General features: G+C 54.9%; 1 protein-coding gene across 1 annotated transcript; it reads right to left on the reverse strand.

Annotated features, from left to right (window-relative positions):
* Positions 1–1595: 1595 nt before the first annotated feature.
* On the reverse strand, positions 1596–5999 carry LOC139672133 (uncharacterized). The gene is made up of 4 exons (XM_071555694.1): positions 5241–5999; positions 4635–4732; positions 4339–4424; positions 1596–2081 (listed from the first exon to the last, which is right to left on the reverse strand). The coding sequence occupies exons 1-4, from the start codon at positions 5997–5999 to the stop codon at positions 1768–1770; spliced, it is 1257 nt and encodes a 418-aa protein (XP_071411795.1). The 3' UTR covers positions 1596–1767.
* Positions 6000–11706: the final 5707 nt, after the last annotated feature.

The following is an 11706-nucleotide window of genomic DNA, read 5'->3' on the forward strand; positions in this document are numbered from 1 at the left end:
CTCTCTGCCAGTGAAGTGCTCCTTGTCAGGGGTTGTGTCATGCCATCCTCAGGCAGCTCAAACAAGCCAAGGAGGAAGGGCCTGCAGAAAGGAATCCTGGGGGGAGAGGGGAGAGGAACAGTGAACAGGTGAGGACAGCCTGTGCTTCACAAGAATGCTCAGATTACCTGGAACCCCTTTGCAGGGACTTGCTTAACTCCTGGCACTGTCCCTGTTCCAGGGAAGCTGCACTAGTGTCCTGGGTTGAGCTGGCAAAACGCCAACTGTCCAGGACAGAGTGAAGAGGGTTCCTCCTCCCCCCAACCAGCCAAGGGAAAAAAAGAAGAGAGAGAGAAAAGAAAAAACCTCAAAAGCAGGTTTATGCTGGAACTAACTACATGTATTTACACAGAAAAGAGAAAATTAAGAGGAAACTACAATGTAACACACACTTACACAAGTTATGTATAACAAGAAATAATTTCCCATTTCCCAGTAAACACAAATTCTACCATTTCAACTACAAATCATTCTAGAGAAGTCAATTCTTCAGAGACAGACTTAAGCAGAGAGAAAAGCTAAGAACAAACATTTTACTTCCCTAAGATAACATGATGGTAAGCTGGTACTCCGGGCTTGGGCCTCCCCATCCCTCCTGGGACAGCAGAGTGTCTTGCTGGGACCACAGCTGTGAAGCAACTGCCTAAGCCACTCCCACACACCAGCTCTTACCCCTTTTGAGATGATGCAATATGGTATGGAATACAATATTATTGGCCAGAAGAAGTCAGCTGTTAGCTAGCTCAGTCCAGCTCAAGTCAGCTGACAATTCCCAGGCCTAGCTGAACTTTTAAAAACTAAATTTAGGCCCATCTGGCCAAACCCATAACAACTAGGACTGTGGGTCTGGGTCCTCTCCAGGCACAATGCAGCTACTGATAATAACAGCATCAGCAATGCACTCATTTTTTTATCAGCTCAAATTGCCATGATAGAAACCCAAGAATAGCAATCCTTTTCCAGATTGTAACTCCAGAGGGCTCAGGGACACTCAGCATGCACAGAACCTGCAGCACAGACACAGCCGAGGGCTCAGGGACACTCAGCATGCACAGAACCTGCAGCACAGACACAGCAGAGGGCTCAGGGACACTCAGCATGCACAGAACCTGCAGCACAGACACAGCAGAGGGCTCAGGGACACTCAGCATGCACAGAACCTGCAGCACAGACACAGCAGAGGGCTCAGGGACACTCAGCAGGCACAGACAGAGCAGCACAGACACAGCAGAGGGCTCAGGGACACTCAGCATGCACAGAACCTGCAGCACAGACACAGCAGAGGGCTCAGGGACACTCAGCCACTGCCATGGCTCTTCATGCACAGGGCACAAGCTCAGACACTCTCAGAGCAGCAGTTATGGAGGGTGAAACAGCTCATCTCTCAGACAATCTTTACTTACCCAAATCTTGAACAAAACAAACACTATCTGGGGTAAAAGTTAACTGTGCACTCAAAATGTCTAATTTTATATGAGCTGCCTGAATCTCCCAAGTCCATGCAACTGAACAGGAGACAACCATTAGTTATAGGCCATCAAGTGGATAAATCTTCATCTTTTAAATAGCATATATTTGAGCTGATTGCTAAACTAAGTGCTGTGAAAAATAAGGCCTTTCTGAGGTTACCAGGAAAACCTTACAAAAGCCAAGTTCCAATGAACAAGAAGACACAGCAAGATCTTGCCTTCTGCCTACAACACACTTCATTTTGCTGATTATCAAACCTTAGCAAGAGACCATTCTCACAGAGGCATTTCTTCTCTGCTGAATGCAGCCCAGGGATGCAGAGCCCAAGCCACCTACCCTGCCTGGGCACGCTGTGAACAGTTTGTGCAGAGACTGGGCCAGCTGGATCCTGGGATTGTTCACCATTTGCCCCACAGGATCATGTTCTTTCTTCCCAGCAAAGGCCAGCTGGGAGAATGCAGTCTGATAGCCTGGAGTATCCTCTGTGTCAATGAAGTGCTCCTTGTCAGGGGTCGTGTCATCCTCAGGCAGCTCAAACAAGCCAAGGAGGGAGGGCCTGCAGCAAAGGAATCCTGGGGGGAGAGGGGAGGGGAACAGTGAACAGGTGAGGACAGCCTGTGCTTCACAAGAACGCTCAGATTACCTGGAACCCCTTTGCAGGGACTTGCTTAACTCCTGGCACTGTCCCTGTCCCAGGGAAGCTGCACTAGGACTGTGGGTCTGGGTCCTTTCCAGGCACAATGCAGCTGCTCATATTAACAGCATCAGCAATGCCCTCATTTTTTAGCAGCTCAAATTGCTGTGATACAAACCCAAGAATAGCAATTCTTTTCCAGATTACAGCTTTTCTCTAAGTACATTCAAAAAGAGTTCTAGTCCAGGACCTGGTTACTGTCATTCAATTTGGGCTACCTGAGCCCCCAGACTGCTGGACTGCCTTTCAGTCTCCAGAGCTTTCCCCCAGATTCCACTTTCAGGCTAAGACACTACAGCCTGTCAGGTTGTGAGTATTCTCAGGCCTCCTGACTATGACAGTTACAAGTCAAAAGTGGGCCCAGCTTTCCAGAAGGAATGCAAGCTGACAGTAGCCTAATTCCCTTCAGTGGAGCTCTACTCAGCCAAATCCAGGCTCAAACACATCTCAAACCAGCTCTGCCATTTGCTTTGAAAACACACTTCCCTTTGTGCAGTGAAGGATGAAAAGGTATGAAAAGCCTCAAGCTGAGTCTCACCACAACAGTGGGCCTGAAGAAATGCCAAAGGAGTTTATTGGAGGGGCCTATTCTGGTGAAAGCTCCTACTTTCCAGACCTCCAACAGCATCACCAGCAGACCCTGAAGAACTGTGGCACCTACCACAGCTTGGGGTACTCAGTGTCCATCACGGGAGGACATTCTGTTAATGTCTTTGTGATGCCAACAGCACGGATCTGCTTTTCAACTTCTCCAAGACTCTTTCTGGATTTCAGGAATCATCATTTTCTCCAAGCCTGTTTCAAACATCCTAGTATGACAGTTAGAGAAAAAGTATCAGAACGATTTATCACCCTATGGTGACCAAAGAAAAGCAGAAACCACACAAAGCACCAGGAAACAGAGAACACAAGACAATTTGTTTCTTAACAATTGCTGCCCTCTTACATAGATGTTTGCACATACAAACTTTTTACAAAGGATAAAAACCAGAGACAGCAATCCTTCCCTTTTATGACCCGCTCAGGAGATCAGTAACTTGAACTATCAGTGAGGAACTGTGGGCAGAAAATCAGAAATGAACCCCAAAAGGAGAGGCACCCGGGCAGTCAGATTAGCGCCAAACCTCCTTTGCCATTTCAGCCAGAGAGACAACTCTTTCCTGCTTCAAAGGCAAAAACTGCACAGCAGCCTGAAATACAACCCAAGCCAACAGAACACACTCCCTTTGGCTGTATGCTGCCAAGTATCTCCTGCAGAGCTCATGCCCCATTTCCTGTGCCAAACTAGTTAATGAAGACGAGAAAGCAACGAGAAAAAGGATGAAGTAAAACTCCAGATGAAAACAAGAGAATTGCTTTAGAGTCAGCAGCAAAATGCATTCTAACAAGGAGACAGAAAGGGCAGCCTTCATAAATGTTCCCTTTTACTGAAGGGCATTAAGTTGCTGCTCCAAAGTTTGCCTAAAAACTGCTCATCTTCTCGGGCACCACAACACTGAAACGTGGAACGCTGGAAGCACCACTTCCATTTGGTTGGTGGAACACCATTGGAAGAACCCTGTAATTCTTGCTCCTCTACAGGAGGCATCAAGCAGATTTTAAAGGATTAATAACAGACCTTGTGTGATCTGTGTAGAGATAACATCACGAATTTCATCAGCATGGCCATCTGCCTGGGGATGATTTCAACAATGTGTCACAGCTTTGACAGAGGAACGTAAACCCTTCCTCAGAACTTTATTCCCATGAAGGCCAAAATGACACAAAAGCATGGAATGTTTCCCAGCATGCACACAAACTGCAGAGAGCAGTGGTCAGAATGGCTGTGCTGTGTGGCAGGGCAAGTGTGTTGCTATTAGCTGGAGATTAAATGGAGACACTTTCAGACAAGTAACGACATCACACACACCAGGAAAGGAGGAGAACTACACAAGTCCTTTAGTTCCATTCCCTCAGTTTTCATGGAGTGTCACCTGCTGTGGCCACTGCCCTTTATGCCCCCTTGACTCCAGAGCATTTGGAGCAAGTCCCTGGAGCCACCAGAGTCCCACCCATGTACAGGATGCCTGATCTGTGCAACTGCACACTCTGAACCACTCGTGTCACACTGGAGCTTTTCAGAGCAAGGAACTTACTTTTGATAAGTTTTGTTGGTTTGGAACTTGGAAGTCTTTGGAATAGCAGAATGAAGACCTGTTTCCTGTACCAGTCAACTGATTCACTGGAAATTTAAAAGAACAGTTATTCAGTTCACAGTGGGCTTTGACTGGTGCTGTCACTTTACAGAAAACACAGATAAAGTTGTTCCCATCTCTTTAACTGATAAATGTGACATTTTTGCTCCTGAAGTGTTAACCTTTGGCATGACTGCACACTGCAGAACCAAAGCCCACAGAAGTCAGTTTTGAATGCAATTTGAGCTCATACTCACGGGGGCATATGCTCCATGATGCTGTTTAGCAGGTCAAAGCCTTGGGGATCACTGGCTTTCAAGGCAATCAGCTTCAGGAATCCCCCCAACACTCCAGGCTGCAAGGAAAGCAAACATGAAGCTCTAGGCAACTGTTCTTCCTAAGTGGCCCAGCAGAAAGTTGGCTCTGACCATCGAAGACACACACCAGTGCAAAACCATCCCTAACCTAAACCAGGATTCTGATCCTGCAGTGCAGGACAAGGAAGACACGCTGAGGCTCCTTCTCAGTCACTCACTCACTCACTCACTCACTCACTCATTCACTCACTCACTCACTCACTCACTCTCCTCAAGCCTGTTCTGAACACAAGCCCTGAGAGTTCTGCTGGTCCACATGTTCCACAGGAAGCAAACAAGGCAAGAAAATTCTGGGAAACTGCCACTTGCCAAAACCAAGTGCAGGAATTTTCCATCTCGGCTGACAAAAGCACAGGAGCCCAGGATTCACCTCACCCCCAGGACGGGAAAGCACCCACCGAGCTGCACGCAGAGTATTTGTCCGTGCATGGAGCGCCACTGAGGCCCAGCCCAGCCCAGCCCCTGCCCCGCGGCCCCGGCACTCACGATCTTGGCGGCGGCGCTGCGGGCGATGGTGCCGGCGCCGCGCTCCAGGAACGCCTCTGCACCAGCCGCACCGGCGGCGGGATGTTCCCCGCGCGCTCCCGCGGCACCGGCTGCGACAGGTGCGGGAAAACAGCGCCATGAACGAACACGGGATGTGGCATCGAGCAGGAGAGAGCCCAGTGGGGACACCTCGCTGTACTCCGCGCGTGCGCAGAAGGGACGGCGCTCTGTACTCCGCGCATGCGCAATAGCGACACCGCTCTGTACTCCGCGCGTGCGCAGTTGCGACGGGGGGGCTGTACTCCGCGCATGCGCAGCAGCGACACCGCTCTGTACTCCGCGCGAGCGCAGTAGGGACGGCGCGCTGTACTCCGCGCGTGCGCAGTAGCGACGGGGCGCTGTACTCCGCGCGTGCGCAGTTGGGACGGCGCGCTGTACTCCGCGCATGAGCAGTACCGACGGCGCTCCGTACTCCGCGCTTGCGCAGTACCGCCGAAGCTCTCTAATCCGCACGTGCGCAGTAGCGATGCAGATACCGCTGCCCAAACGCCGGTTCGAATCCCGCCCTCGCCGGCCCTTCTCCCTCGCTGGCGCCGCCTGCCGGACATGTCCAAGAACTGCATCGTAGTCCAGCCCCCACCACCTCCAATGCCCGCCGGGGGTCCCCAAGGAGGGGCGTGACGAGGGGCGACACCTCGGGCGCCGGGGGTCCGCAAGGCGAGGTTGCCGAGGGCCGACACCTCGGGCGCCGAGAGTCATCGGGTTGAGGTTGCGGCGGGGCGACACCTCGGGCGCCGGGACTCCCCAAGGGGGGATTGCCGAGGGACGACAGTTTTGGGCACCGGGGGTCCCCAAGGGGGTTCCCGGAGGGACGACATTTTGGGCACCGGGGGTCCCCAAGGGGGTTCCCCGATGGACGACATTTTGGGCACCGGGGGTCCCCAAGGGGGTTCCCCGACGGACGACATTTTGGGCACCGGGGGTCCCCAAGGGGGTTCCCCGACGGACGACATTTTGGGCACCGGGGGGGTCCCCAAGGGGGTTCCCCGAGGGACGACATTTCGGGCACCGGGGATCTCTGTGGGGGTCTCTGGGGTGTCTCCGGAGCATCTCTGGTGGTCTCTGGGGTTCTCTGGAGGTCTCTGTGGGATCTATGGGGGTCTCTGGTGGATCTATGAGGGGTTTCTGTGGGTCCCTGGGGTCCTCTGGGGGTCCCAAGGTGGGTCCCTGGGGGTCTCTGGAGGTCCCTGGGGCTCTCGGAGGGGTTTCTCGTGATCTCTGGAGGGGTCTCTGGAGGTCCCCGGGGGGCATCTCGTGATCTCTGGGCGGTCTATGGGGGTCCCTGGGGGGTCCCTGAGGGTCTCTGGGGGTCTTTGTGAGTCTCTGGGGGTGTCTGAGGGTCCCTGGGGGGTCTCTGGGGGTGTCTGGAGATTTCTGGGGGTCCGAGGGGATCCCCAGGGGAGTTCTTTGGGGGTCCCTGGGGGGTCTCTGGTGGATCTTTGAGGGGTTCCTGTGGGTCCCTGGGGGATCTCTGAGAGTCTCTGGGGGTCTCTGTGAGTCTCTGGGGGTGTCTGAGGGTCCCTGGGGGGTCTCTGGGAGTCTCTGGGGATGTCTGGGGGTTTCTGGGGGGTCCCAGGAGATCCCCAGGGGAGTTCTTTGGGGGTCACAGGGGGGGTCTCTGGGGATCTGTGGGGGTCCCTATGGGGTCCTTGGGGGTCCCTGTGGGGTCTCTGGGGGTCTCTGGGGGGTCTCTGGGGGGTCCCTGGGGGTCTCTGGGGGTCCCATGAGGGGTCTGGGGGTCTCTGGGGATCTCTGGGGGTCTCTGGAGGCATCTGAGGGGCCCTGGCAGGTGTCTGGGGGTCTCTGGGTGTCCCTGGGGGGTTTCGGCGTGTGTCTGGGAGTCCCTGGAGGTCTCTGAGAGTCTCTGGGGGGTGTCTGGAGGGGTCTGGGGGTCTCTGGGGATCTCTGGGGGTCTCTGGGGGCATCTGAGGGTTCCTGGCGGGTGTCTGGGAGTCTCTGGGGGTCCCTCAGGGGTCTCTGCGGGTCCCTGAGGGGTCTCTGGGAGTTTCTGGGAGTCCCTGGGAGTCTCTGCGGGTGTCTGGGGGTCTGTGGGGGTCCTTGGGCGGTCCCTGATCTATGGAGGGTCTCTGGTGGTCCCTGGGGGGTCTCTGGGGCTTTCTGGTGGTCCCTGGGGGGTCCGTGGGGGTCTCTTGGAGTCTCTGGAGGTCCCTGGGGGGGTCTCTGAGGGTTTCTGGGAGTCTCTGGGGTGTTTGGGAGTCTCTGGGGGTTCCTGAGCGGTCTCTGTGGGTCCCTGAGGGATCTCTGGGAGTTTCTGGGGGCCCCTGGGAGTCTCTGGGGGGGTCTGGGGGTCTGCGGGGGTCCTTGGGCGGTCCCTGGTGATCTATGGGGAGTCTCTGGGGGGTCCCTGGGGAGTCCCAGTGGGCTCTCTGGGGGTCCCTGGGGGGTCTCTGAGAGTCTCTGGGGGTCTCTGGGGGGTCCCTGGGGGGGCCCTAGGGGTCCGTGGGGGCGTCTATGAGTCCCTTGGGGGTGTCGGGGGGGTCTACGGGGGTCCCTGGAGTGTCTGGGGGTCTCTGACAGTCTCTGGGGGGTCTCTGGGGGAAACTGGGGGTTCTCTGGGAGATCTCTGTAGCTTCCTGAGGGACCCTGGGGGTCCCTGGGAGTGTCTGGGAATCCCTGGGTTCTCTGGGGGTCCCTGGGGGGTCCCTGGGTGGGTCTCTGGGGGTCTCTGGGGTCCCCAAGGAGGTTGTCCATGGGGCGACACCTCGGGCACCGGGGTTCCCCAAGGGGGTGTTGCCGAGGGGCGACATTTCGGGCACCCGGGGTCCCCAAGGGAGGTTCCCGAGGGCCGACATTGCTGGGCTGTGGGCAATGGGGGTCCCTGAGTTCCCCAGGCACCCCCTGACCACTCCTACCTCCCCTTACCTCCCTGTGACTCCTCTGAGACCCACAATCCACTGTGAGACCCCCCTCATTTCTCTCTGACTTCTCCTGGATCGCTTTGGACCCTCCTGAACTCCCCTGGACCCCCCTGAATCCCCCTTGGACTTTCCTCAACTCTCTTGGACCACCTTGCACCACCCCCCAGCCCCCCTTGACACTCTCAAAAACCTTGGACCCTCTTGAATCACACTTGGACTCCCCTGGACCCCTCCAAACCCCCTGAAGCCCCCTGGACCCCTCTCAAACCTGCCTGGGACCCCTTGGACCCTCCTGGACCCCTTTGAACCTTTCTGGACACCTCTGAGACTCCCCTGGACACTCCTGGACCCCCCCCAAAACCCCCTGGACCCTCCGAATCTCTCCTGGACCCCCTTGGACCCCTCTGAAACCCCCTTCCACTCCCTTAAAACCCCCTGAACCCTCCTGAACATTCCTGGACCACCTTGAATCCTCCTAGGGCCCCCATGGACCACCCCCTCATACCCCCAGGGAAAACCCCTGGACCCTCCTGGACCAACTTGAACTCTCCTGGACCCCCCAAAACGCTTTGGACCCCTCTGGACCCCCCTGGGCCCTCTCGGACTTCCCTGGACGTCCCATGTCCCCTGCATGTCCCCCATAGCCTTCCCATGTCCCCAATGTTCCCCCCATGTTTCCTCCATGTCCCCTGCGTCCCCCATGTCCACCCCATCTCCCTCATGTCCTCCCCATGTCCCCTCGATGTAGCCCCATGTCCCCCTGATGTCTTCCCATGTCCCCCTGATGTCCCCCCATGTCCTCCCCGTGTCCTCCCCCATGTTCTCCCCGTGTCCCCCCGTGTCCCCCCAATGTATGTCACTCCATGGCCTCCCAAGACACGCAGCTGCCAGCACAGGACACACACAAATCCCTCCGAAATTCTGGAACACGACATTCCTCTGCAGGGCTGAAAACAAGACGGGGAGGCTTTTTTCCTTTCCGTAGGTGGACTAATGCCTCCAAAACCAGGGAGCTGGGACAGTGGCTGCTCCCTGCACTCTGCTGCACTTTCCACAGCTCCTTCGTTGACTTCCTGGTGGATTTGTGCATCCTCTGAAGGTGGCACTTCTCTGCAAAGCAACTCAGCAAATCCCTTCAGTTTGATTTGTTTCCAGATTTTTCTCCCTAGCACCACAGAGCTCAAAAAGGAAATCAGAAAACCAGGAAAAAAACCCAAAGAACAAAAAATCGCACCGTGCCAACCCCCAGCTCCTCCCACAAAGCTCAAGGGGTCCCATGTGTGTCCCCGCCACCTCCAGCTGGCCACCAGGCCCCCAGAGCTGAGGGAAATCTGAGCAGATACTGAGAAACCTCCTTTGCTGAGCACACTCACCACTGCAGTCCTTCAGGCTTTGCAAGAGTCTGTAGGGATCAGACCCCAATTCCAATCCCTGACTACCTTTCTAACAGGTTTTGTTAGACACACACTGGGTGGTCACTCCAAGAACAGCACACAGAGACTGCACAAGGCATTACAGGATTGCCACAAAGAACAGAAGTACCTTTTCTTTTGCATGGTTTTTCCTCTGCAATAACTACCGACCGGTTTGGTTCCTACTGGACATTTCCCTTGAGGATTCAGGGCCCTCTGGTGAGGTGGGGTTGTTTAGGGCTGATCCTCACAGGCCCAGACCAAACCCAGCCACCCCATCACTGCTGCCCGTGGGAGCAGATGGAAATCTCAATACAGCATATAAATGCTCCCCTTCCCTACTACTCAGTCTTTCCTTACAGATGCAAGGAGCAGATTTACTCCATCCTTTGCAGGGACTTGCTTAACTCCTGGCACTGTCCCTGTCCCAGGGAAGCTGCACTAGGACTGTGGGTCTGGGTCCTTTCCAGGCACAATGCAGCTGCTCATATTAACAGCATCAGCAATGCCCTCATTTTTTAGCAGCTCAAACTGCCGAGATACAATCCCAAGAAAAGCAATTCTTTTCCAGATTGTCACTGCGTTCAGGCTGGTGCTCAGCGTGCACAGAACCTGCAGCACAGACACAGCAGAGGGCTCAGGGACACTCAGCATGCACAGAACCTGCAGCACAGACACAGCAGAGGGCTCAGGGACACTCAGCATGCACAGAACCTGCAGCACAGACACAGCAGAGGGCTCAGGGACACTCAGCATGCACAGACAGAGCAGCACAGACACAGCAGAGGGCTCAGGGACACTCAGCATGCACAGACAGAGCGGCACAGACACAGCAGAGGGCTCAGGGACACTCAGGAGGCACAGACAGAGCAGCACAGACACAGCAGAGGGCTCAGGGACACTCAGCATGCACAGAACCTGCAGCACAGACACAGCTGAGGGCTCAGGGACACTCAGCAGGCACAGACAGAGCAGCACAGACACAGCAGAGGGCTCAGGGACACTCAGCATGCACAGAACCTGCAGCACAGACACAGCAGAGGGCTCAGGGACACTCAGCTGCTCATCCAAACACTCACAGCTCCGCCCACAGGCTCTATGTTCCCAGAGGGAAAAACGACTGGACGGGACACACCTCGGACATCACAGTTCCTCTCATTCCTGGTGCCCTGCAGAGTCACAGGAAGTACAGTCCCTCTCAGACCCTTCACCCCTGAACACGAGGACACCTGCACTTTACACTGGATCCCAGGGACCTGCACAAGTGTGTTCAAGTGAGCACAAGTCGATGGCTCCCTCTGACACATCCAGCCCTCCCTTCCCTCTGAGAAGTCCCAAAGACTCCCACTCCACCCCTGCGTCTGTGCCCTGTGCAGCACCCGCACCGAGCTCAGCTCTCCCCTGGCCCTAGGACATTTCTGCACGTCACCTGTTACTGATTACAGAGCACAGGATAAGGCAAGAACAAATTTGGCAGCACTTAACACCTGGAGTTTTCTTTCTCCACAAATTGCTGCTGTTCCTCCTGGCTCTGGAGGTTCCTGCACGAGCCCTTGTCCCAGCCCTGCCACACACACACAAGAAGCAACAGGCACACAGGCGCTGCTTTCACAATTCCTGACCCAAACCCTTGCCTTTCCTGCCCAAGGCTGAGGGAAAGCTGACAGAGTATTAACAAATCAGCTTTGCTGACAGCAGTCAGCGCTCCACTCCTTCGGACGTTGCAAAACTTTGTAGGGAACAGACCCAAATTCTAAAGCGCAGTCTCACTCTCTAACAGATTTTGTTAGAGAGAGAGTGAGCCGTGACTCATAGAACAGGAAAAAAAGACTGCACAAGGAATAACAGAAGGTTTCTCAGAAGAACTCAAGTTCCTCTTTCCCTCATCATGCCGGGACTGCAGGACCCAGCATTTAAAAGACCCTAGCATTTAAAAGACAATACAATTGTTACTGATTCTTAAACCTCTGCAACGTGGTTATTTCCCAGAGAACTGAACCAGCACTAAACTACTCCCACATCCCTGCAGTGCTTTGAGGAGTAGCAAGATGATGTCCCACTTGTGCTTGGAAGAACTCAAGAGAAGGAAAAGTCAGTTCCCTTCTCCCTCTCTGA

Source organism: Pithys albifrons, chromosome 5 (assembly GCF_047495875.1).
Source record: "Pithys albifrons albifrons isolate INPA30051 chromosome 5, PitAlb_v1, whole genome shotgun sequence".
In the NCBI taxonomy this organism is placed as follows: domain Eukaryota; kingdom Metazoa; phylum Chordata; class Aves; order Passeriformes; family Thamnophilidae; genus Pithys; species Pithys albifrons.